At 46.1% G+C, this 27,956-nt stretch overlaps 1 protein-coding gene across 1 annotated transcript in view; it reads left to right on the forward strand.

The window, feature by feature from the left end:
* Positions 1-379: 379 nt before the first annotated feature.
* Positions 380-27,956, forward strand: part of LOC125764929 (calcium-activated chloride channel regulator 1-like) — a 48,536-nt gene continuing 20,959 nt past the window's right edge. The window contains exon 1 of the mRNA XM_049429658.1: positions 380-669. Within this exon, the coding sequence (XP_049285615.1) occupies positions 481-669 (189 nt within the window). The 5' untranslated portion in view covers positions 380-480. The remainder of the gene's footprint in view (positions 670-27,956) is intronic.

A 27,956-nucleotide genomic window follows, 5' to 3' on the forward strand; every position in this document is an offset into this window, starting at 1 on the left:
GTTCATTACAACGGTGATTATATAAGTGAAAGTGTAATGCTCCCTAGCATTCCTGGCTGAATTTCTTTAACTCATCTCTGCCCACCTTGACGGAGCCAACAAACCCGCTTGGCGAACGTTCTTATCGATCGGTGGTGGTGGTGGTGTAACTTCGACACAACCAAAAGCAACCGAAATTATGGCTAACCGCTGACTAGAAAACAGCCCTGTGTAGTAGGCCACTTTAGTGTACAAGTTTCCCAATTGCAAAAAGGGTGGGCAATTGGTTTGGAGTGTTGTCCGTTTCCGCAAGAGCCTCGCGTGCGTAGTGTGTGTGTGTGTGTTGGTACTCTCAGCGGCCAGAACCCAGCAGAACCCAGCAGTGAAACTTTCTGACCCACAAAACCATCACCGCAAAAGCCCCATTTCAGTGGAGTCGTATCTAACCCGGGTCATATCGATTTCCCTTTGTGGAAGAAATTCCTAGACATCGGCCATACGATGGCTAGAACATTAGCGCTTCCGTTGCTGGTAGCGGTAGCGTCGGTGGTGATTTTAGGCACCGGCGTACCGTACGCCAGTGGCGCATCATCGATCACGGTCGAGAAGTCCGCGTACAAAAACGTCGTCATCGAGATCCGGGATAACGTCCCGGTGGACAACTGCCAAACGATACTGCAGAATCTAGAGGTTAGTAAACACCGACCAAAATGTCCATCATCGTTTCATGCAGTAAACGGTGCTTCCGGAGACGCCGAAATACCGGTCCCGGCCGGAAGTGTCCTTCGGCGCACTCGTTTTTTTCTACTATTCTTCCTTGTTTTCAATGTCGTATTCTTCCGTCCCAATGCACACCAAAACAAAAAAAAAAACGAGCGGCGCATCGACGCTGCATTTCGTGAAAGGAGACACATTCCGAATGAGGGACGGAGTCCCGGGTCGGGAGTGCACTAAAAATGTAAACAGTCATTTATCTTACACTTTAGATTTATGTCCCAAAACGCCAAACGGCGAGGCCTTTCTTTCTCATACGCCACTGTGTGTGTGTGTGTCTGTGTTGTCGAGGGCTTCCCTTAGGGTCGTACAGACCCAGAACCTGTCAAACTACAAAAGGCCACTTCGTGCGAGCGCATTGTATGGGATGGGTGTGACTTTGCCCGTCATGTGCTGCTTGCCGCGGGAAAGGTGGGGCGCTCAGTCAAACGGAAATATGATACCGGTAAGCACCGGGACGCAGGTTGGCCATTAACAACGGACCAGCTACGCTCTTTTGGGGCGGAAGGTTTGAAACCAATCCGTGGAGCCATGCAGCCTCCAGCGATGCTTCTGATGCCGATCCGTGTGCCGATCGCAGCATCCTTCCTTCATCATTCTCACTGGGACAGCCCTGCTGCTGACCTTTTGTTTTACGACCCAGTTTAATATTTAACGACAGTTTCACTGTACCATTCCGAGATATCCGCACGCGGCACTGCTTGTGGGACAAAGCTTATTTTTATGACCATTTTGATTACATCGATGCAAATGTTTCATTTTGGAATTTAAAAAAAAAATGGTATCTTTACGAAATGTGGTACAGAAAAAGGCAAATAAATCATTTTTCCTCACATAGTATGGCGTTGATGGCGATAGGCTTCTGATATTGAAATTTTATTCAAATTAAACAAACCACACGATTAGTTACGAAGCGTGCAAATTACGAAACGCTCAAAACCGTGGTGCAACGAGAATTGTTGATGGCTTCTTCGTTTTTTTGCACATCTCGATCATCCAATCAACGTCACTGTCAAAGTGACCTCACACTAGTGCGTCCAGGGATTAGAACACGCGCTAGAAAACAAGCGCCAACAAAAAAATGGGGAGCGAAAATCCAATCTCACTACACGGTACGCACCAAAAACACTAATGGGTCGGTCGGCAATGCACAGGTGCCGAACGTTATAAAGCACCAGTAATGGACCGTGGAGGTGGAGGAAAATCCATTGCATCAACCCTGCATCAAGTGCACACACCACGGTTCAGTGCATCAGGCATTTGTAATTACTTGACCATGCGTATAGATGGACACAGACGACACTACAAAATACCAACCTTTTTTTTTTTTGGAGGGGTGTTGGCTTATGTTTCGTTGGTATGCTTTTTCCCGATCTGTAGGTGCAACTAAATAGTTGGGCCTCTGTTTTGTCTACCCATCCCCTGGTTTTTTCGATTTTATTCCATATTTTAAGGGTAGGTTGTGGCATGATTTATAGGACTTACAACAAAATTGAACATCAAACAGCCGCTAGAACGTACGGTCACTTTACGGCCGTGGGCTGATCAATATAGCATCAAAAAAACATGGGATCCCGGGGGGAAAAGCTCCTCCAAAAAAAGAGAACTCTGTTGTGCCTCCTATCCATTACAATCTGTGCTCATATCTCCAATCAGCGCGCGGTCCGATAGGTGATCACGCCGAACCGCACATCCATCACCTGGATGTGAGCTGTACAGGAAAAACCACGTTCCGATCAACAACAAAAAAAAGCTCTCTTTCACGCACAACAACACGGTTCGGTGGGTGTCAGAAGTTTTGGGCCATTCCATCATCATCGTTCGCGGTGGTTGATAAAGAATGGGATGGTAGAATGATGAACCAAAAAAAAAAGAACACAGACAAAATACTCCCAACATGACCTGATTGATTTCAGCTTTGAAGTATCACATGTGTAATTGATTTGTGTGTGTCTAGTGTAGGAATTTTTTTTATAGTTTGTCCGTACTTCTATTTAGCAGCCCTTTTTTTTTCGGCCGTTTCATTGATCCCGGGTTTTCGCCGCATCTGCTGCGAGAAATGGCTAAACCGGTGTAAGTAGTAGTAGAACGATCGGAAATAAATCACCAACGCCAATTTAAATGCCTTGCCCTTAAACGGTGGATACAAAAGCACCGAGCCATTTACCATTTACTTTCGCCGTTAGGTTTTGCGGGTTAGAGGGAAAATGCCACATTTAAGTCTTATATGTCTGTCTGGGAGACTGTATGGCGAACAGATTTTTTTTTCTTTTTTCGTGGTAGAGACTAGCTTAAGTTGGCCCATTTCCAGGCCCGATCGTTAGTGTAAGTATAGACGAATGGGTTTGCTTCGGGAGCAAAAAGAGAAAAAAACGACACCCGGTTCTCATGGATTTTTTGGCCAGATTTTTAAGTACCACGCTCCCGCCACGTACAAGATCCGCAATTATGGACCCATATGGTCCATACCCATCGCGAGGCTCATCCGGTGCCGGTGCCGTTGCTCATCAACCAAACGCGACTGGCGCGGGAGGGGAGCCCAGATGTGCATATGGCTAACATACGTACGGAACCGTATGTACGTATGTATATTAAATCGATTATGGGCAAGAAACGCGAAGAAACGGTGCAGCATCATCGCAACCGCCACAGAACATAATGAAAACACATTTTCGGGGTTAATGACGGAATCGGGCCTTGCTTGCTACTGCTCCTGCTGCTGCGAGCCAGCTATTCCAGCGCAACCATCGTTTTGCATTCGGCGCGTAACTAGCAGCAGGTAATTTTACACGCTTTAATCGTGGGGTATTCGATGAACCACCACGCTAACTATTGCTCGAATTTTGTACCCCACCATGCTGGGAAGATCCACCCATTATCCATCATCAGCCCAAGGTGCAAAGACAACTTTCGGGATTCCATAAAGCGGTGTCTTCGGTGATTGCCACAAGATCAACCACGAAAAGGAGGTTACCATACCGGGGTTTATCATGCCGCCCGTAAATGTGTCGAAAGCTACGGGAGCGGAAAAAGGAACAAATTATCACTCCCTTCCCGCCTGCAGACACGATAGTCACCGGTACCATCGGCAATCGATACCGGTGGACGACTTTTATGGACTGGTGCCCTTTTTTTTTTGGCAATTATCACCTCACCCCAAAAAAGACTTCATGCCACATACAGCACACAGCGCTCACCTCCTGATAGTGCTGTCGGCACACACTATTCCAACAGACCACAAAACCCCCGGGTGAGAGTGAACTGGTGCAGCACGAGTTCGTCCCCGGGGTTGTCCATTAGCAGGAGTGGCCCACTAGTAAAGGCACACCATTTGCCGGAACTGCTTGCCACTCTGGTGACTGGCACGATAAATCACGTGGCTGCTAGCTTGCCTGCCTTTGCCCCGGCACTTTCTTCGAACTGAGTCGAATTGCTGACTCGGCTGCTGCTTAAGATCCTCCAGTTTCTTGCCCGCCCCAAAAAAGCTCTACCAAACCGTCCCAAAAGAAAAGACGTTTACATGGAGCACCACCGTGTGCTAAGTGCACCCAGAGTGTCCCAACATCGCACAACCGAAACCGAATACCAACGAAACCCAGGAACCCAACAGTCGTACGCTGGCTGCAGTGATAATTGGTTGTACAATGTCGTCTTAAATTCAGCTTTTTCATTCGGTGCACCCGGGATACCCGGGTACGGTTGCTACAAAACCGGGTGACCTACTTAGACCTACGCCGGTCGTTACCATCTTCTCCATTGGTGAGAAGATTTGACTTCTTCTTTCTTAAGAATGGTGAAGCAATTTTTTGGCGGTCTAATTTATGAGTAAGCTTTAAGAATACCATTTTTGGGGCGGGTGTGGAAATATCCTACAGACATTCGGTGCGGTACGGTGAGCTGCTTACTAAAGGACCAAGCAAATACAGCAAAAGCTTTCCCAAGGACTTGTGCTTTTTGGAATTGTACGCCCTTTTTCGCTTACCGCTCCTAAGGAGTCCTACGCGTACTCATGCTGTCGGACACAAGCAGCAGGTTCTTATGTAGACAAACGGTACGCTTTGCCTTTACCCGCTAACCACGGTGTACACAGGCTCGGAATGGGTGTTAGGAAAATTAATCGACATTCGTGTGATGTTTGGCCACGTTTTCGTTGGAACTCCTTTCCTTTCCCGACCAGTCTCCGGAGACACGCAACCTCTTGCTCGACAAACTCTGCACAACTAACCGGGATCGGAAATGGACTGAGAACGGTCTAATAAATCAGACTTGCAAGAATCACTTTTGCGACGGATCTAGCCTTTCATCGGAACGCGTACCACAAACCGCTTGACTAATGGGCAACGGTGTAATTTAGCGTGAGAAATTATTACCGAACCCCATACCACGTTTCTCGGTTTTGCACGGAAAAAGGATTTCTTCCAAAAAGGAACCGAAAGCGTCTTGAACTCCCCAAGCACCAAGCATCTCAAGCTCTCCAAAATTGCGGTCGTATGAATAATGTTTTGCACTGTAAGCGACCATCTCTGCACGGAATCTTGCTCCATCGTCCCCCCCGGCGGGGGGTTTTGCCCTAATTAGTTGGGGGGAAGTAAACAAATTAACAAAGCAACGCTAACCTTATCAATGGTAAGGAATAGCCGACGTCATCACAGAATTAAGGATCAACTTCCAATGCAACAGTCTCATTCACCGAATGTATCGCCCCTCTTGGCAACTCATAAAACAGTAATAAAACTCTGCTCTGCCTATTCGCCATTCGGTGGACAAAGTACGCGTTTTATTGATATTGTGTCGTCTACCGTCTGGTCCCTTTGCAGGCATCTCCCATTCACTTATCGCTATCGAGAAATCGCATGGCAAATATAAAATAATAATTGCAACAAAGCTTTACGATTGCCTCACACTCGTGCTCGGAAGCACTTTCACCGTTTGGATGTGATTCCATTTTCAGTTCCGTTTTTTTTTTTCCTTTTGCTTCTCCTCCTGCTCCATCGTTGGAAAGATGGCCATGGATCAAATTGATCGCTGTACGATGCCTTTTTTTATTATTATCGTCTCAATGTCTCCGTCTCCATGTCACCATCCGCGGGGTGGATATTTTATTCGCCGCATTGGACATGATATTATGCCAGATTTGCAAAGCCTCCATAGCTCCCGGTAGCAATTTGGTCGCGAAACGCGGGGGGAAAATATATATATATATTGGCCAATCATACTGTAGGTTTGGGATTTGAGGAAAACACTACGCTGCCTACCGGATTACCGAAGCGTCGGAGAAACGAACTTGAGCCGGGCGGATGGAAATAACAAGAAAAAAAAAGCGCTTCAACAGCAACCATACCCAACTACGGCCCACAACTGTGTGGAGCATAAACATAGATTGAATTTCATTTATCCGATTTCATTGCCCTGCTCGAAGCTTAGGCCCCACCCTGGGCAACCTTCCTGCGGGCATCACTCCCTTAGGGATTCGAGTTGTCTCTGCTGATGCGGGCGCATCTTGAAAGCTTACGCCGATCGCCGGGAAGAAAGTATGCGAAATCAATCGTTCATGGTGGCAAAAGGGATGACGAAAACAGCGTACCACCCTGCCAACCGGTGCCAATGATGGCCCTCCTCTTCGGAGCGCATATTGTGATGTTTGATTAATTTTTTTTTTATCATTCGTCTCCACCTGGTGACCTGCTCGGAGCGTACTGGACGGGTTCAAAGAAACAGTTTCACCCAAGAACTGAAACATAGCCAGGGATTGTTGTCGAAAGCGAGACGGATTGGTTTTCCCTGCTGCTGCTGCTGTTGCTACTATCGCATTCCCTGCGTTATTTGAATCTTTGCATTCAGATTGCGGTAGCATTGCTCGCCAACGATTGCATTTGAATGAAGGATATCTTTCGCCAACCGAGATCTTATTGGCTATCTCGGGAACTTAATCTGCCCCCCGAAAAAAAAGGAAGGAACTCGGAGTGAGAACAAAAACGAACACTTGCATCCAAAAATATTCACCGTAATTTAATCAAACATGAACACACACACGCCGGTGCTGCTCGGAAAGGGTTTTCCTGAATAGGTGCTCCACCACCACAAAGGAAACTCCAACCCCAGGGGTAAAGATAGACGGGGTGCGGTATCCCTCTCTTAACCTTCAGTGGATTTGGTTTTTCCAATTTTCCTATCTTCTATCTTCCTGCAGGCGTTCGGAGGAGTTTTTTTTTATTCGGGTGTGCGTTTTTCCTAACTTTAGCCACAACAACAGAACTTGGGTTTTTGCAGGGGATGAAGTAAACAAAAATAGTCCACCAATAGTCCTACCCGTGCCGAACAATAGCCCCATTTCAACCCCTCAGGACATACGTTACGCCCTACCTAACGGGCAATCCGCATTTGTTGCGCTTCAGCGAGTGATAGCAGTGCAGGCAAGAGGAAAAAAGCTCTCCCTCACACACACACACAAAAGCAATGGAAAATCAATCCTTTCAACTTCAAATACCCAAAAGGGAATTGATGGTCTTATGTGTGTATGTGTAGTGATTGAGCATTCAGCGAAGTAGTACACTTCCATCAGAATCGAACCAACAACATCAAAAAAGGGCAAATGAAAAGGTAGATGTGAAAGCAAAAAAAAAACCCACCTTCCTCCCACTCGTTTTAAGATGGGAGAACAACAAACACGCACACACATACATCACAAAAAAAACTCCCAACATTCCACCAACCCTTTCACCTCTGTTCTGCCACGCTGCTGTTGAATCTGATCAAGCGATTAATTCCCATCTTCTCGACATCAAACTTTGATGATACAGCTCGAAAACGTACGCTGGCGCATGGGAGCATTGCAATTGCCGCTATCAGTCAGCTTGACTGCTCGATTGAGATCGGTAAGCCAAAACTCAAAGCAAATCGATCCCGATATGGATGCTAACACGATTATGGATAGCAAAGCGGGCAAAGGCAAAAAGCAAGCAAACCGGGAAGGGAATCCGATGCAACTCGGGAAGCGAAACACAAGAGCCGGCTGAAATAGCAGAAAATCGGTTCCATCCCATACACTTCTGTGACGGTTGGTGAAGCCTGAGCACCTTTTATGGTGGAGCGGTGATGCATGAACGATCTCGAGAACGAAGATCTATCTGATCGCCGGTTTTGTACAACATTTTGCATCGCTTTTACGAATCATAGGCGAATAAATCTGTCAAAATGGAAACTTGCTGACGCTCGTGCTGCCCATTTGTGGATGCGGTCCATACCAGCAGGTTCTTGCGTCTTAACGGTTCCGCGTACATACGTGTACCTACTTGGCACATGGTTGATGCGGAGTACGGCAGGAACTTCGAAACGTCACGCTGTCTAGCGTGGTTAGTATCCCGTTACGTCTTCGACGACTCTAACCAGTAATGTAACTAACTATTTGACATAGCGTGCGACTTCGACCCAAATGCCTGGTTGTGTCTCCAAATGGAAAAATATAATTATCAGATCTCGTATCCCATTTCTCTTATAGTTGGCAAATGGAACAGTTTGTTTGTGTTTTTTTCCGAAAACGCAACATCGACATTTCAATTGCGCTTTGTAGTGGCTTACTGAGTACTGACTAATCATTCTTAAACTTCACCACGGGAGTTCCCTCCCCCGAGCTACGTGGAAAAGATACTGATCAAGCTTAACTATCGCGTCGCAAGATCTTTATCAACCATCTTCAGCTACAGAATCATTCGCATTCTGGGCGATTTCTGGAGCACAACAATAAACGTAACCCGACACCGAAACGAGACACTCCTCGAGTTCCGCGCACCAGAGTAAATACCACGCGTTTGCTGAAACAATACGTCACATAGTTGAATTATTGCGTTTACATGCTCCAATTACTCGGTTCGGTTTCATCATCTGTGCCCCAGTGCAACGCTCGTCATCATAAACCTCGCCTCGCCAAAGTGGTGTGAGAAGTGCAACTTTTGAGATGCATCCAGTCGTGCACATTTGTGCCATATTCGCTTTCATCCGGGAGAAAGAAATCCGAAGCAAGCTTTCCAACGGGGAAAGCTCATAAATCCACCATCCTTGGTTCTGTTTTGCCTTGAAAGGTCCTCCACGAAAGATGGTCCCATGCACGGTCACTCGGTGAGTGTTCATCTTTCTTTTCAGCTCGCCTGTACACGGTTCCGTGCGAAACTTGCCGGACCGATGGGCGATGATTAACGATTGAGCTGGGACGCCCGTCAGCGAGAGTAAGAACGATTGCTCCATCGGGGTCCGCCGATTCAACACCAACCAGCCCGGGATCAGACGGCCAGTCCCGATTGGATTATGTGCGAAGGTGGACGTTATGAATGGTTGATGGATTTATAATCACACGAAGCTCACGTGTAAAGCTTTTGGGATAATAAATTTCCTATCGATTCCACGCTAGGGGTGTTGGGAAAGAAACACACATCGATCGTGCTGCCCAAAAACAGTAGGTCTCCCAGCATCACCACCAGTGTGGGCACATAATACGTGATGATATGGTTCATAATTGGCAACACTTCAAACCTTTCGTTGATCGATATAATCGCGTTCGTTGCCGCTCTTAAGCATCCGCTTTTGATTACATCTCGCACCGCACTAAGTTCGATATTTTATCAAATTTCGTCCAACGAACACTTCCTGGTTCCTAGTGTTAGCCCATTTAAAGTTCAGTCTTGTCCGTATGTCTCTCTTTCTTTCTCTCTCCCACGAGTGTGCATCCGTAATCACTAACATCTGCAACTTTGGCAAGTGCAATTCTTCGATTTTTAGGGGTGAAAATGAACCAATTTCTGGCGCGTCTAATTTTCCGAACACGCGGCTTATTCAACACCGCACGCTACGCTTTGCTTGCGAAACAGTGGAAATTCCTTTTTGGCATTTCGTTAAGTGGAAAATAATCATTGCACCGACGCTTCCCGCCAGTTATTCGGCTATGTCCGCATCATCATCATCATCATTTAACCAATCGTAGTTTAATTCGTATTAATTATGATTTTGAAATCGATTTTTTTTCTTTTTGCTTCGAACTATCTTCCTCTTGGCTGTTCGAGGAGTTTGGTTTGGGCATGATTAAGCGTCTCATGGCATAACGTACGCTGGGCGATATGCAATGTTTGCTGCTGCACGATGCACCACATCAGCTACTAACCGGTGGAAAATTAGATCACGTTCACACAACGTTATAGGCTAGGCCGCTAGAGGGAATGATGATGGAAACGGTATATACTCGGTCTCGGCCGGTATGCATTTTACCCTTCCGTGCACGAGATTCCACCTGTGGAGATTCCCTTCGCTTGCCGTACCGAGACTTGGTGCGGCTCTACGGTTTCTTCCCCGATGGCCTCGACGAGACAATCGATTTTTGATTGAATCGACTTACGGGGCACGCCAGATGCGATCGAGTCGGGAAATCACTCTCCCAAGCTTACGTGGGATGGACCTTATTTGGTGGAAAGTTGATCAACCATCAGTTTGGAAACGATCGATCAGGCTGGCTGTGTGGTACAGGCTTGGCCCGTTAGACGTTACACCGAAACCGACCGAAGAAGATGTTAATCGGATCGATGATACGCGCAAACGATGACGAAGCCAACGTAGTTACAGTGTAGTCCGTGGGTTGAAGAAGTAGGAAAAGAAGCAGGGCAACTGATGAGGGAGATTTTTTCAATTAACCGTAGGAGGAAGTCCCCGAAAGCTTGAGATCGAGCTCAGGAGGCCAACGCAGCTTCTTGATGGATCTAACGCCATACTTTTCTTCTACCCACATCTGGATGATGTTGAGAGATGTTTACGTTTTTTTTGTGTTACAGTAAAGTGTTGTATTTTTAACACTACAACAGTGTATAGGTACATTACACCAACGAAGAAGATATTCTTGTTCCAATTTTTTTTTCGGAATTCCATTTTGTTGTTCCGTAAAAGAGAAAATAATTATTTAAGATAATCCAACATTTGGAATTTATCATATTGCTCCAGCCAAAAAACACGAAAGACAAACAAACAAACACTGACCGTACCGTCTTGCTAGAAGCGAACGCAAATAGCGAATCCAGCAAGAAACGGCAATGCCCAAGCTTTTCAGCATTGCTTAACGATTATCTTCCGTCCGATTCCAGCTACACTAAAGGGAGCCCGTTAAGACCACGCTGCAATTGCGCTTCAATCAACCATTTCCCTTCCGTGGCTACGTTTGGATGATCGCAAAACTGAATGTTGAATGTAAAGTTTTTACGACTCTCTAAGTACACGAGTACCCCCGGCAAAGGCAAAACGCTCGTTCGTCCGCCCATCATTTGGATCCATTTAACTGCATTTAGTTAACAAACTTTTAACTCACATCGATACTCAACACCAGGGAGACAGTGTCGGGAAAAGTTTTCCGCTTCTTTTTCCCTGGTTCTTTATGGCCAGTGCGGCGTAAGCGGGAGGGTGATGTGCTCGTTAGCTATAAAATGTGAAAGAGAACAACGAAACATCTAAATCTTCCCATCAACGGCAAAAGCAGCAGCCACAACTACGGCACCCAAAGTACAATGCAATCGATTGTAGCAAGTGCTCCAGACTTTTTGAGGCGCAGAAAGAAAGATCCCCCGGGCCCTTTTGGCGTTCCAGCATTCATTCCAAATGCCAACGGCTTGCGGGAGATCGGTAAAGCAAATGAATGATGCTTCCTTTTGAACCTTTGACAGCGCCACAGCTTCACCGACGAGCTGTGAGCGGGCAGACGCAACACAATATCAAAGGTTGCGTTCACTAGAGGCAGCATTAGCCCCGAGGAGGGTCGGTGGAGTTACGCAGCAAAAATTGAAGACAAGCGGAAAAAAACCCACACTACGAACCCTTCAAATGTCAGCCACATTGCTACTATTGCACGCGAAAATACTACAAAACCGGACGAACCTCATCTTCGGTAGCAGATTGAAAGGTACCGTAATGAAATGTCAGAAGTCGTGACAATATTGTTTGCCGTGACATATATTTTTTTTCGGGCTATTCGGAGTTTCCTTTACCGGAGATGCTGTTTGTTTGACTCCCCCCCTACCTTGTGAAAGATGAAGACGAAAGGAATTTGTCACTTAAATAACAGTGAAGGAAAATAGTAAAACAAGCACCAAAAGTCACGATCCGATGGGACACAATCTTGTTTGTTGCGAAACGAACCTTCTTCCCCATTTCGCCATTTGTCTCTTTTGGCTACTGTAGATTGTCTAATCGTTTTTTTCTTCTTTGTGGTGGTCACACTACGGAAAAAGAGTTGCGTTGTCATTTGCAGAAGCTTAACGGAGCCTTCGTTTGAAGATGTTGGAATTGAAGAAGGGACGAACTGGGACGCCAAAGCGATCATGAGCTCCACCGAACGGTCACGGTAGTGTTGGTGTAGATTGATTGAGACTGATGAAGGAAGGATCTGCAAGTCACCACGTCAGTCGTTACCGGACGGTAGAACTACCCGGCTAGCACCATTCTTCTGGCCATTTAATTGATGATGAATTGATTGCGGATGAATATTTATGTGTGAAGATGACGTGCGAAACACAGTAGCGCAGTTTCCGCAAAGAAGTGAAGGACACACACATAAGATTGAGATACAGTTGTGTCAATGTTTTCTTTGCTTCCCCACCAACTTACCGGTATTCCGATGAGATTGGTTTAATTTGTACCACGCTGCAAAGTAGGTCAATAGATGAAAAATATAACCACCTGGCATCTGGGGAAAAGAAATCTCACCACTCAAGTGGATATGTCCTCTTGGCAAGATAAACATTGTACAATCATAACTTTCCGTACTCCGTATATCGTTCTGTGTCCGTAGTACGTAGTCCGTAGATTCTGGCCACATCGAGTGAATTATCGATAAACTCTTTCACTCGCCACACGGTGGTTCCAAATCCGTGGCATCATTTCCACACTTTATGACGGTACACCTGTCTAGCCGGTCGGTTTTATGATCGGTGGGTTAATCTTCTTAACCGGAAGCGAGAGAAACGCCAAACTCCACATCCGTATATAGCGCCCTATCCACTTGAAAAAAAAAAAAACATCCCCAGCCACTCAAGCAAAACGATAATCCCACCGTGTATGTTAACACCTGTTCATCCAATTCCTCAAATTGCATAAATCACAAACTGATGGTACACAAAACCCCGTCCAACAACAACACCTCTGGTAAGGGGTTCCGTGCGTAAGCTTTATAATATACCATTTGCACTGCACCAATAATTCAGTGGCCAAGGTGTGGCGTGATGTTATTCACTTCGCCCGCACCGTATCGTCAACGAGTTGATTATAATAATGATGATGCTCTACACCGCTGCTGCCATTCCTTGGCGATGCGCTTTTGATAGAGATGCGCAACCAACTCGTAAGATGGTTGGCGGAACGATGTAAGAAGAAAAAAAAACCCCATCCAACTCACGCAAACAAACGAACAAACTTCTTCGGCAAAAGTTCTACACGTACACACGCTCCAATGGTGGCGAAATTGGCTTTACAGTTTTCTGCACATCTTCTGCGAGCTGAAGCGCGCACCGAACTCACATCCAATCAACAAAACGCCCGGCCACGTTCAAACACGGCACGGGGTGCCATTTGTCGTGCTGCTGTCGTTAGCGTAATTAGATTTTCTAACCTTCCGAACCGTGCAACACATATACGCAGCCCATATCAGTATGCACCGTGTGCATTAAGCTTAATTCCAGTTGCACAAGCTTTATCCCTCTCAGCACGGGATCCGCACTATGTATGCATTTTTCAATAACTTTATAAGACTATCAAACATTCATCCGGCAACGCGCAACCTGTACTGTCTGTTGTAATAATGCGGGCGCGCGGTATGCAATGTAATTAAAGACCCGTAAGCGGGGAAGCGCTTTGCGAAAGCTCTGTGCTACAACTGTTCTTTTCTCTACATCGAACTCACCATAAAATCATCTTTCGCTTTTGGTCGCATCACAGTCGCATTGCATAATCTGTCTCACCAAGTACACTTGGCTATCTTGGGCCTTTACATTATGCACCAACCGGACTGGGTCTTGCTTGCATTCAATTAGGATTTTCCGTTCACTTTAATTCGAAACCTCTCCCGAGAGGCCATTCCGCAACTATTACAACACTAGATAGAGAGGGGGGTTTTGGAGGGATGGGAGAGAGGTCAAGCCAAAGGGCAGACTGAAGACAGCCAGCACCCAGTTGGACGCGGTTCCTCGTGATGGTCGAAAAAAAACCGCGAGGCAACCGGGGCTTTTGGGGTCGTTGACGTGGCGCTCCAAAAGAACGACCAACACGAACCCCAGTACTCTCACTCTACTCAGATGGGTGACCGAAAAACGTTGGGCACTTACCGGCAAGACTCATTAAATGTAAAGCAAAGTGTTTACGCTAGCGGAAAGCCGCCGAGGACGTACCCGGGCCGGCTCTGCCGATGCGGGTGTGTGATGGTAGCGAGCGAGTGCGCAAATAGTTGAACAAATTCTTTAATTGTATGCTAAGGAAGAAGTAACCGAAGCGGCAACTACGCGGTACCGGCCGACTACGCGAGTACAATGCCGCCCTACACACGAATGGGAAGCCCTTCCAAGCGGGATGGTGCAAATCCGAGAATGCATCGGTCGGTTCTGTCGGTGCAAAAACCGGCCGGTTTGGACGGACCGTATGCCGTGGGAGGTATAATTGAGTGAAAATTGAAGTATTCCTCTGTGAGAAAGCGAACCTAGGCAATGTGATAGGGACAGGTGAAGAAAGCTAGGAAGAGCAGCTTGAAACCATTTATGGTGGATCTGCAGCACTGACACAAGGAACTAGGCAGAGAGAGACGGTACAGCAACGCCTTTGCTGTACGGTTGGTGTAAAGTTGTTTGGTTTGTACACAGTTTCCACAGTGATTATGGCACCCGTTCCTATTAGTACCGGCATTGCTAGTGCGGAGGGAAAACCCGGACCTCGGCGCAACCGTGGCTTGTACCGGTCTGTGTCCGAAACCCCTTAACCACGAATCAAACGGTAAGCCGCTAGATGCAATGCGGAGCTCAGTCGACATGCAGTTTGCTGTAGTTCATCTTAATACTACCATTTGCAAGATCGTCCATACCCCCCCCAAGTGTCCCCGTACATTCCGCTCCATCAACACTTTCGGGTTCTGTTGCGAAAGTTGTTGAAGCGGTGCATCATTTTCGTTCTTAATGACATATCCGAAAAGATACCATTTACCAACCCGCCACAAAACACATCCTGCCGCAAGCACCCTTTGGCGTCGATTTACTAGCAAAGTTTCGGTACTTTTGCTGCTCCATCACGGCCGTAATCCATCCATCCAACGTCCGTATGAAGCCAGCGCTAGGACGCAAGCGAACTACGGAACTATGGAGCCTTAGGAAAGAACTCCGTTCGTAGCATTGCCCAAAAACTTGGACAAGTTTTATGGCAAAACGGTTGCGGGGAATGGATGGGCTGGAAAAGGGCCAAATCTACCTTTGCCTACCTTAGCTCAGTTGGGAACCAAACAACAGATACGACGAAAAGAAAACCGAACACTCACGGTGTGATGCGCAGATGGTCGGGAAAACGGCCGTCTATAGTCGGCATCCCGGGTACGGAAACTATTTCCCAAAAACCCAAACTTTGCCTCAACCGCGTCCGTAAGCGAATCGTTGCGAATCCGTGATCCGTTTTCGGGGTGGAAAAGTAAAATCCTTGTAACCGCACACGTACATCCCGTAAAAAGTTAGCTTATCGTTGAGCCTGCTGCTGCTCTGCTCGTTTCTAATGCCATACCGGTACTTTTCTACGATGGACGGATGGTGATGGCGTTTGATATTTGAAACCAATGTTCGGGAAGTCGTTTAAAGTGAAGTTTATCATAGCCATAGGTGAAAAACATGAGATTTTGGACAGAAAGAGATAGGCGCCACCAAAGGTTCATTTCATTTGTGATCTGTCACTGGGGTTTGCGGCCTCAAAACTCACCTTCCAACTGCAATAACTATGTGCAAGTTTGGTGCTATTTCAAATACAACACTTGCAATAAAAAGGTACCAAACTGTACTGCTGTACACAATAAAAGCTAAACATCCAATTTAAAATTGTATCCATTTCGAAGAATAAATCCCATGGTGCAGGCGTGTGCCATCCTAAAACCAAAATTCCAATATCCCTTCCAGCGATGAAGGTCTTTACTTGGTAAGCCGAGCATTTACCGGTTATTTCATGAATCGTAAAATAGATCATGCTCTGGAGGTATTTCACTGGCCCTTCCCCTTCGTAAGGGGTTTGAAAACTGGATGGGACGAAAGAAAACTTCAACATACACCTTTCTACTGATTAGCGAACCGTACGGAAAGTCTAGAAGGAAACGACTTCCCTTTGGACGGCATTTAGTAAGATATACGGCAATCGCTTTGCTCTCCCCGGACGGACATTATACGGAGCTATTTGCTGATCAATAGAAAATCTTTCAATTCCAGAACACGAAGTCAAAATCATGAATCAACCCGAGAATTCCAAAGCTTGAGCAAAATCGCAATCTTCCTCGAAAGCAGATGCCTTCCTCAAAATAAAATAAAAAACCGACTGTACCATTTCGGCTCCAAACAGTTTGGTACGGTTTGGTTTCCGTGTTTTGTAGTTCGGATTTGATTACAAGTCAATAAAAGATAATTAAAGATGCTAGCGATAGCATCCTTCGTTGCTTGCACTTTGTTGATCACTTACCGGGAGACGTACGGGACGGCACACAAATTGACACAAGCTTTTGGCGCTTTCACCTCCCGCCCGTCAGGGAAGTTAGCTTTTGGAGAAGAGATTGAAATTTAGTGCGCCATCTCAAGCGCTTGGTCCGGGTTGAAATTTAACCGTACCAGGGATGGAATCCAAAACCCTGACAACTTTACATCAGTGACGGAAAATGATGTTTTTACGGGGATGAGAATAAAACCACAAGCTACGAGTTTTACCATCGTCGGGTGGAAGGATGCACTTCTCCAATTTTCGCCGACAGGTGTTTGTCGTCCAGAGGTTTGGATCATCAACGGAGCACAAGGATATTGGATGTTTTTGGGGCAAGGCAAGGAACCCGGGTTTTATAAGCACTGCTCCCTGCAAATGCAGTAAAATTTTACAACAGACCCAAAATGCCGAATAGATTACCGAACGATGATTATCGCTGTTGTGAGCGGTGTGACCGGTCATCGTTGTTTCAAACTGTGCTTGGCATCGTACGGTGCTCGGTCGAAAGTTTGTCACTGCTGGATAAAGCTATTGTAAAACCTTGCTTGCTTGTGTTCGATCTGACCATCCTGCCAGCTGATCCGAGTTGGACAGTAGCCCGGGAGGGTTTCTTTTTTACAATTCTTGACCAAAATTCTTTTGTGGCTAGCAAAAGAGCATGGAAACGTTTGGTAGGTTGAATTGCAGGATATCATTCCACCATCATCTGTGTGATCTTCAAGCTCCCTAGAGTGAGGGTAACTGGTTAAGCTGTTTATATGTATGGCCAATAGGAGCCACCAGAGGACATCGTTATAAAACATGTGCGATGGTTATTACAAGGACTTAAGACTCTAGCACACCGTACGACAAGATTGTTCGGTTATGACATGTAGTACATCTTCCTCTTCGAATGGCAACAAATGTCCGGGGGCGTCTCTTGTACTTGTCTCTAATGGACATTGAAACGGGGTTTTTCTTTGATATCACTTCAAGTTTTACTTTTTCTTAGCAAACAAATATCTAATCTCAAGTTTTTTTTTTATTTCTCTTTACAGGTATGTTTCGTGTTTGAAGACTCATTAAATCAAGGCATAACGCTTAGACTAAGCTCAGCCCCGGTGACTGAATGCACTGTTTTCATGGACATGGCAAGACAACAAGTGTACAGATTGCAGCCTTCAACCACAACCGATTACCCATCTAGCAACCGTTTTGACTAATATTCGCTTTAACAAGCACGGATTGAGCAACTGACAACAGCAAAAAAAAAACGAAATCTTTTTTACTCGAAAATTCACTGCAGTCGGGCACACAAATCCAGTGCCAGCTGACGATGTCCAGTGAGACAGTAGTGTGGCCAGTGCAAAAGCCTCACTTCCGACCTGACAGGATGATGGTAATCTAATACTTCTTGATCCTTCCTTCTCCCGTCCCAGCAATGCGAGGGTTTCACACTTGCGCTTCCAGGGAAGGCACCTCGATTGCACCGGAAGATTGCTCGTGACATCCATCAGGTTTTTCTCCCTCCTTACTAGCCATCGTCGCAATGCAGGCATATGGTCAGAGATGCACCTACAAATCTTGTGCTCGTTTTTCTTTTTTTGGGATGTTCTCGCATTTCGTTCACTTAGTTTCGTAATGCTCTTGTATTTCCTTCTTGCCATTTCTGTGTGTATGTTGTGCTTTTTCGGTTAGATCCGTTGCTGTCGCAATGTACTCCGCAACACATTTGCCACCTTCTGCCTTCTTCCTGCGAGCGCCGCACAGTTTATGGCCACACTTAAAAAGCCATACGCAACACCGCAAAAGGGCCAACTTCTAAAACAACCATTCTTTGTACTTCTACGGTACTGGATGGTGCTGGTGAGGATGCTGCTGCTGCTACAAAACCATTTGCTCGTTCCAACTGCTCGGCGATTCTTGAGACAAACAGTTCCCTGTGTTCGTAGCGTACCCGAAACCATAGCGTACCCGAAACAGAAGTAGAAACGGTGCGGTGCCTGATCTTGCTCCTTGGTCCTCCTTGGTCGCCAGACCCAAAAGCTTGCCATTAGCCCACTCGACTGGTGCCTTTCGCTCAAGTGGAACCAGAAATAAAACAAAACAACAACCAAAAAAAAAACAACATCATCTTATGTTCACTATTTGAACAGCATACACACGACAGTAAACTCGCTCTTCTGCACCTACAAGCGAGTAAAATAAATCTACCATGACGAGAATAACCTACTCCCATGGCAACATGATCAAGAAAAGGAACAACACCATCTCCGCCTTTTTTTTTTGTTTTAGCTTTGTTTTTTTTTTTTATTTACCATGTGTGAGGGTGCCTTGCTACACGGGAACCTTAAATTTCCTGACTCCAGTACGTCCATCCAAGCTCCACACGATCCCATTTTCGCCGCGCGGGGAGAAAAGGACGCCGAGGTCGCAAGTGTTTGTTCATTTACATATTTTTCTGTCACCCATGGCACACTTGGCACAAAACATGCTCGACGTTACCCTCGGGGGTCATACCCGGGCTAAGCCGGTTGTTCTCTGGATTGCTGTGGATGGCTTGTTTAGGGGAATGGAACCGTGATTTCTAAATATGCTGCTCTTATTGCCCTGTATATGATGGCAGACCAAAAAACCAAAAAAAAAAAGGCACACACACACCCAGGAACAATACTGGATCAAACTTTTTTCCAACGGTGGCACATTGTTGCACAGTTTCGGTACAGTGTTGTGTACCATTCACATGGAGTTCACACCCATCTCAATGGTTTGCTGCGTCCAAAAAGGACGCTTCTTCCGGGTATTGGGAGGAAAAAGTTTCCAACTGCATCCTGTCTGCATCCTGAGTTCTTCCATGTGAAAAACCCAATTTCCCATGCACTTTAGCAGTGAAGAAACAAGCCAGCTCAAATGTTCAACTTTAAACCGAGGGTGCATAAAATTAACCATCGTGCTACGGGAGGTTGGGAGTCTCACCTTCACGGTACCGCTACTCCCACCGTTTGTGGGCTCGGTGGTGGAAATTGATAATTTTAATTGCTTCTGTGTCGATCGATACAGTTTTTCCCCCAAACCGCCTCTGTTGTTGTGGTTTGCGTTATGAGGGGTGAACTGAAACTTGCTCGACAAATGGATCAAATTATGATCAATCGCTTTTTAATTCGATCATTTCAACTCGGTTGGTGGGCAACTCTCGCGAAGGGTATGGCGAACCACTTGGGCGGAGGATGAGAGAAAATGCTGGCGTTTCAAATCATTCCGGATGGCTTCCCGTTTGGGGTATTTATCATTCGAAAAAAAACACACACCGCCGGGTAGTCACTCAATCCATTCCAGTATCGCATCTGTTGCTGATCGTGATGTGTTGCGTACGCGTGTGGGCTGTGTGCAGGGAAAATTGCAAGCAAAGCACCGATAATCGATATGTCGAGCCCATTTGCTGCGCATTGCTAGCAAAACAACGCAATCGAACAAAAAAAACCGTTTTATGTTGGTTATTTTTATTTGATTTTCTTTCACTTTTTATTTTCCGTACATCAGTACAGCTGCCCCTTGCTAACTATGCCCACGGGACGGACGCATTTGTTGGCGACCGGAGTCGTAACTCGTGCCCAGCTTTATCAGCTCTTCGCTCTGCTCGGTTAAGTAAACCAATCAAAAACCTTCAAACCATTACGGACTGGGGTGCCACAAGTAATGGGTCCCAAAACGGTTACCCGACTGTTCTTCTCCAAACCCATGTCCCGATAGTTGTGGCCGGGCATCAATGGGGAGAAAATGTATGATTTAAGAGCTTCCCAAGTTTTTTTTATTTTTCGCTGAATGTAATCGATTGACTTCGAGTTCTGAAATGGTGGAGGATTGAGAATGGGGGGAGTAAAGACTCCCTCACCCCCTCACACATATATCGTCGATATCGTTTCCGGTTTGGTGCGTTTTATATTATTCCATTGGATTGTATGTTTGTTGTATGCTCTTTTGCTCTGTTTTGTCACCGTGTACGGGACCCTCCACCGTTTCACGATTCTCACCAAACAGACACACTATTTTGCCTGCATATCTTCGCGTGCTTCTGTTCCCGGTGGCGCATTACACCCTGCTCCTTCCCCTAACGGCCCATCCATCGCACCCACGCCCACCCCGCCCCGTTACCGTTTTACGTGCCGATGGCAACAACATTGGTGGATGCGAGGGTGAATCGAATGGATGTAGTTTGTCGTTTTATTAGCATCACAATAAACACAAACGCTCACTCGTCATTCACCGTTGCCAACGAAGCGACCTGAAACCCGATGGGAACGAAGAAGAAAAAAAAAACAACAACCGCCGCCAGAATCGAAAGCGAATGGCTACCGAGTGGCATTGCGTTCTGTGAGGTGAAACCAAAAGCGTGAACGGAATATTAATGCTGACCGGTCAATTGTTACCTGCCGTGGGGGTGCTGATCCGACTACAACAGCCAAGTGCTAAATGGCGTACTCTCTTCTCTCTGTAAAAAGCTCGTTTTCAATATAACCACCATTTTTTTTTATTTTGATTTCGCTGTTATTCAGTTAAGAAGGGTCGTGATGTAGGCTTTCGCTTATTGAAATAAAAAATGTGAATATTACCCCGCCAAAGAACATTTGGTTCAACCCATTCCGCTTTGCAAACCGTTCAGCGAGACCTTCGCGAAACAATTGAATGACATTTGTTTTTTTTTTTTCACTGTAAAATACCGAGGCAATCATCATAAAAATTACTACACCACCAGCAGCGTGTCGGGAACTGGAACTGGATGCGTCGTGGATGGTCACCTAAATAGTAACAGCGCGTAAACCATCTTGCTATTTGTCAAACGGCTTTTAGTAAAACTACTGCAACCCGCATCGAACCCCGTCCGATGTACGATGTAAACGTTGGTATCATGTTGGCAACAAAGCAAGGAACGGGAAAAAGCTTCCCATTCGCCGCTTTTCACTGCGCGGATACAAGCTCGATACCATTTACAGCCAATTTTGCAGCTTTTACAACCACTCCGGTGGCTCGTTATCACGGTGTAATCACCCCCGTTACTTATCCCCTTGGTCCCCCTTGTATTTCACCATCAAACCATGGTGGTTTGCGTAAATTTCCAAGGCGATAATTTATGTATCATCAAACGATTCCAACCCAGCCTGCGCTTGTTTTTGACTTTCCCGTTGTTGTTTTTTTTTTGGTTACAATTTTAAAGTGCTACTAACACACTCATAACACTTCACAAGCCCACAGAGCCCACATGACGGAATGGCGAGCATCAGCCGCATGATGACATTGACCACACATTTCCGTACGATCTGAACCATTTGTGTGGAAATGTGTACGCGAATCGGGATTTGCATAGCAATAGACCATCGCAAAAACCCTTCCTCCTGCGCATCAAAACGATCGCCATTGGTATGGTTTGCACACCGTTTGCATTAGCAGCTAATCTTCTAGCTCGGTTCAACAATTAGCCAATCAATCAGTGCATCTGGTGGTGACCTAGTTAAACGTGACCGGGGCCACGAACAAACTCACCAATAAATCCAATGCAAATCAACCCGTTGCAGGTAGCACCAGCACCGATGGTAATGATGATGCACTTACGGTTACGGTGGTGAGATTGTATATATGATTGCGGATCCCCGCTTCTACCAGGTACGCCGCATACAAAGGGGCCGAGGCAAACAGCAAGATATGCGATACTCACGAAGCACATCAAATGATGTCGCGTCAAGGTGCACTCACTGTTTAGCTTGCATTATTGCTATTAGCTCGTTGGTTGCGATGATGACTTTGCGCTGTTAGAAGCATTCCTACTGGAGTTTAGTCATTGCAGAACTTCTAGAACTCCACCAGTAGAAGAACTCTCCAGAGCAGCAAATCAAATACATTAAAGCAAGCTTCTAGCCAACGTTTTTCGTGACGTTGCAAGAATTGTTGTGCATATTTAAACAATGCTTTAACATCTCTCGAAACGTGTGCGAGTTCTAAGTCGTCGACCCTGAACCACCTTATATCGTTCGGTACATTCAGAAATAAAATTCCACTCGAAAGGAACCACAACGAAAAGCATAAGAAAAAAACACATCTTCATAATTCATATTCCATAATACACCACTAATGTTTAGGCAGCTTCATTCAAATCGTTTCCTGTCCAACGATGATCGAAGATATATCGATCATTTCACTTGTACCATCTCACCTTTATATGGAGGAAGCTTTTGTAATAAGCTTCACCAGCTTCATTTTATATCTTCCTGCTCTCTTCTACCTCTTCTACAGACAGTGCAGTAAAATTGCTCCAATTTTAAGCATCCGCAAAACCAATTCAACGAAGTTGAAGATCTTTAACCGAAACCATGCCCTGGTAACTTATGAGGCGAAAAAGCGCCCACGATTACATCACTTTCATTCGAAACACATACATCATCGCCAGCACGCGAACGATCTGATCCGGTCGCGATGGAGACTGAGGTCGGGAAAGGAGGGAAGAAACCCTTCGGAATTGACGAGCCGAATGTTAGCCGGATTGAGCGTTACCTTCTTCCCTAAAGTGGCTCAACCAAAAGGGAAATACAACGAAAAAGCCCATCCAAACAACACGTTTTCGTCTGTCCAAAGAATGTGGCCAGGGCGGAAGATGCTGGTTGCTGCTGCTGGTGGTGGTTCATAAGAAGCGTAGAAACTAATTTATATTTTCGATTTAGTTTAACGTCCGAACGAAATTGGGCACTTGCACACATGCCACACCACGCCACCATCCATGCGGATCATGCTCCCGGTGGATTTTTGGGGTCGATATGCTAGCCCTCATACCTCAGGACCATCATCACTATCACGCATTCGGGGTTCCTCCTGCTCTTCCAATGTGCAAAGGTGAAGAGAGATCGTAGATTTTTGTTTCTGCGTTTCGGATGACCTCTACGTCACTAGGATGATCTCAGGCGCTAGAACGAGCGAACCACACGTAATGGCGATAATTTAACACGCGCTTTGCCCAACCAGCCATCGCAGAACATATGTTGCCGATAATTGCCAAACAGCCATCAAAAGCCTGGGGCCCATACAATAGATGGAATAGAAAATCCGGAACCAAACTGAAAACAAAACCGAAAAAAAACCATATTGCTTGTTGGAGCTTTCGAAGCCATATTTTTTTGCTTCCTTTATAAGTTCACGTTTGCAGCTTTCGTCTCACTGTTTCGGTTAGATACACGAAATCAAAGAACCTGTGCGAGCTAAATCTAGAATCATAAATCCCTCAGCGGCTCGATCCCAACCGTACCGGGGTTGCGGTACGGTTCATACTTTAGCCCTAGCAACCGGCTAGGCGCATGAAATAGTATCATCCACAGTATTTCTCCTTCACTGACTTCTGGCGAGTTTTTGGCACCGAACCGAAACGCACAGACGGTTCTGTTGCCATTCTTACGCCATCGCCATCCAAATGGTTGTGTGAAGTTGGACGATTTCATCATGGACCGGGGCCGGGAGGGGGGAGAAGAATAAAAAATCTTCCTCCTCAGTCAGAACTTGGACACAATTCTAGACCGGAATACAAAAGTAAATAATCGAGTAGAAGAAGCATTAATAGAGAAAGAGAAAAAAAACACGCACTAACAGCTTTGCTACTGACAGGCGAAAGTTACAGAGATACTACCATGGGGGGGGGGGGACTACTAAAGTGAGGTGAGTGGGAAGTCGGTGGTCTGTGAGCTCCTGTTTTCGACAAGGGAAAGAGTTATACCATTAATGGACCAATACCCGGTGCCCCGGTGCCAAATACCGGCTACCAGTCGGATGTCTGTGTGTTGGCAGGTCGACTGGTCTATCATAGACCATGGCTTTTCGTCGAAGAAATGGAAAACGGTTGTATATGAATATTTATACCGCTGGAGAGAAAATACACATTTGCCTGCACGTACGTGCAGTGCCTTCAACCCGCTACAGTAAAAACGGTGCGAAACGATTCTACCGAGTCGATGGCAACGGCAGAGTCCGGGGCAAACGTTTCGAGCCGAAACCTTAGTAGAGCACAGCCAGTTTCCTTTTTGCGGAAACACTATCTCTCCCGTTGCTTTCTTTCCTGCCCGTCTGAAGGTCCTGATACGTGTACGTTTGGAACTTTTAAGCCGACACAATGCCGAAGTCTTCGACGAGAATGAACCCACTCGAAACTCTTTTCCACTGATTCTCTTCGGCAGGCTTCTTCGCTGGTTCGATTTGGTGCTGTAATCGAAACATTCATATTGATTTTTTTTTCGGGCTTCTTCCACGTCAAGGAACCTTAAGAATGGACGTGTTTACCAGGCGTGCCATCAAACAAAAAAAATAGACGACGCAACCAGGAAGGAAACCAATAAACAATGCGAACGTTCATAAAAGACGTCTCCAGTAGACGACGGCTGGCGCAGGTGTAATAAATTACGCTTACGTGTGTGTGTGTGTGTGTACACATAACCTTCCCCCAGCCTCCTCCCTTCACTCCTTCCGGCTTTCTTCCCAAAAATAAAACATATCCACCTTCGTACGGAAGCACTTTTTCATCGAAAATTTGTAACGCGTCCTTGCGTTACCATTCTGGGAGTTTTTATTTTCTTCTTCAAGCTTTTTTAAAGACTCACGCCCTTCAGGTTTGATACAAAGGTGCTACACCCGTTCTCCAAAACGTGGGCACGTGACGAGCTGGGTGTCATTTTTTTTTCTTCTTGCTTTCACTCCTCCTTCAAGGTTCCGATTCTGGTACATCATAAATTTGCCAAACCGAGTACCGCCGAGATTGGATTCACTCTTGGGAAATTCTTTGTGCCCAAACTTTCACTTGTGCCCGGAATTGTTCGCATCCGGTAGCTCACCCACCAAGGAAGGAGAAAAAAAGACGCCACCCAACCTCACCCAGGGACTGCTTCAAAGTCAAACACAGCCCCAAAAACCCGGAACGCAACGTTTCACGGTGTGCAAGCGTATCTTCGGAAGGGAAATATAAATGAAGGGTTTTCGTGTTGTTTTTCTTTCACTTTCACGGGCACTTGTGTGATGAGCGCGTTGATGCGTTCTGGGTGGGTGGAAATTTCGCGTGAAAAGCGATGAAAATTACATTACCCAAGGCTTGGGTCATGCCGGGTGCGCCACTATAGCCCTATATGCCCCGCCTTCACAAATTGAGACAGCTTGAGGGTAAGAAATAATTAGGAAGCGAGCGAAAAACGAACCTTAAGCATCCTTAAGCCCAACATAGTAATAATGGTTCTTATACATTTTAGAATCGTTCCCACGGTTTTTCTTTTGGTTCGTAGACATTCAGCAAACAAATCCCAAACTAATGGCGCGAATGTTCAGTTCGGTTTTCAAATATAGGCTCAACCCAAAACAGCTTTGCACAAAAAAAGGAAAAGCATTGTGCAAAGTTTTTTTTTTATCTTCTAATCCTCTATAAAAAAAATCATAGCTTTTCCTTTTCTTTTTACCATCGATAGGATTCTATGCATTTGAGCCTGCCTATCTATGTTTTTCTGACTATACTCAAAGCATCCCAATTCTATGCATTGTTACGCCAAAATGAGCTAATCCGTACGGTGAGCTCTACCTGTTTGGCTCTTCGCACAACATGACAAGCGTTTCAAAACTGCATACACCTTACTGCCATCAATCATACCGTACAGGGCCGAAGGACATTGCCGGGGGTTTTGTCGATTTAAATCGGATCGAAAGCAGGGAGAGAGAAAAAAGGGAACGAAAAAACTAAACTAAAATCCCATCCTCTCGTCCATAACGGACGACTTAGTAACGATGCGTATCAGTTCCCAACAACGCCAAGCGAATCTTGTCCCGCCATGATGCAACATCAACAGAAAATCCTTTCTTATCACCGGCGCCCATTTAAAGGAAGCCCGCAAAACGAACTACTTTCTTGTGCTTCGTGATCATCCGGCCTCCCCCACCACAAGAAAGAAGGTGATGGTTTTCGGCTTCGATAAAAGGTGAACCTTTCACGTTCGACACAACATCCATTGGTGTCTACGGCGAGTGCACGCAAAGGAAGAATTGGGAAGCTGCCTTTACGATGGCTTCCATCGTCCATGGAACGATACCGGGGTACTGATGGATGGATAGATGGTTATAGAGAATGCTTATCGCAGCGCAACAACAGCGAAAGAAAAGCCGACCGAAAAGTAATACGCCGCTCTGCTCCAAAACCGGCAGAAGAAGCAAGTAAAAATCCCCCCGCAAACAAAAAAGCTTTTCAACCCCGCATGCACAAGGAAGGAAGTTCTTTACGACTGTGGGCTGAACCTTAATTTAACCTGCACCGTGTACCTGTTCGCGTTTGCTGCGTGGGGCGCACACGCACACACACACACACACCAAAAACATAAATATTAGATTAGCCGCGTGTAAATATGAGAAATTAAATTGAACTTCCTGTGTGAAGCGAACTCCCCCGAAACATCGAAACTAAGGCGTCCACATTTCACTGCTCCAGCCCCCCAAAAATGGAGGTGACCCTGCAACCCTGGACCCTGCCACTGGATGCTAAGGTGTCGTCAGCAAACTGTTGGACCGTGGTGGGGTGAATGAGGACGGATGGCTTCACGGTGGAATGCTTCGCTTCTACGAACAACTCAACGAACAAGCCAAAGATTAGCCGCCGGGCAGCTAGGCAAATAGCCTAGGCTTAGCCAACTTGCGTTTTTGGAAGACGAACACACCGAGTTAAGGTGAAGCCTTGCAGCACACTGTTTGCCACCAACGCGAAAAGTGCTGCTTTTGCAAAAAGGTCCAAAGCATGGTGGGCGGTAAGGCGCAAGCACAACGACAAGCCCATTAACCTTTGGCCGGGGTCTCGTTTTTGGCACGGGATTCTACCGATCCTTCGCCGCTACTCAGCAGCTGCAGCAAAAGGGATTCGGCTGCTCATCGAGTCGCGCAATTCACGATGGTGTAACATTTTAATTACGCAGTCATTTTACAAGGCACCAAAACTGACCCCGCATCTTGTGCTGTATGTGTTGACATAAATCAACGAGCGTCCGAGTCGAATGGGTTTTCGAGCCCAATTTGTCATAACACGAAAGGGTTACTAATGTTCGCCCCTTTTTGTCAGTGCCTTTATCCGGCACGGGGTCAAATTGGGGTGCCCGGGTTGTTCCGGAATCTTGCCAACAAAATTGTTTCTATTAATGGTGAAGAATTGAGCAGTTTTGTTGGGCCGGGTTGTAATCTCACTGCTGTGCACCAATTTGTTCGCTATTGTGGAGAGATCTAGCGCCCGAATACTCGCAATTTCGCAAAGCTCCAAGAGTAAACTCCTACGACGACCATGGCTTTGCTTACCCAGCTTTTGTTGGCCGGAATGGCTTGTTTTTTTTTCTCACGCCACCAACACCAAGACCAAGGCTTCCAGAAGCTGGCTTCCGTTACGGAGCATAATTCACAGGATCTTATTAGCCGGCATCGGTTTCCGTTCCAGGCCACGATGCCTGAGATTCTCACCGTCG

The sequence above is a fragment of the Anopheles funestus genome, chromosome 2RL (assembly GCF_943734845.2).
Source record: "Anopheles funestus chromosome 2RL, idAnoFuneDA-416_04, whole genome shotgun sequence".
NCBI classification, from domain to species: domain Eukaryota; kingdom Metazoa; phylum Arthropoda; class Insecta; order Diptera; family Culicidae; genus Anopheles; species Anopheles funestus.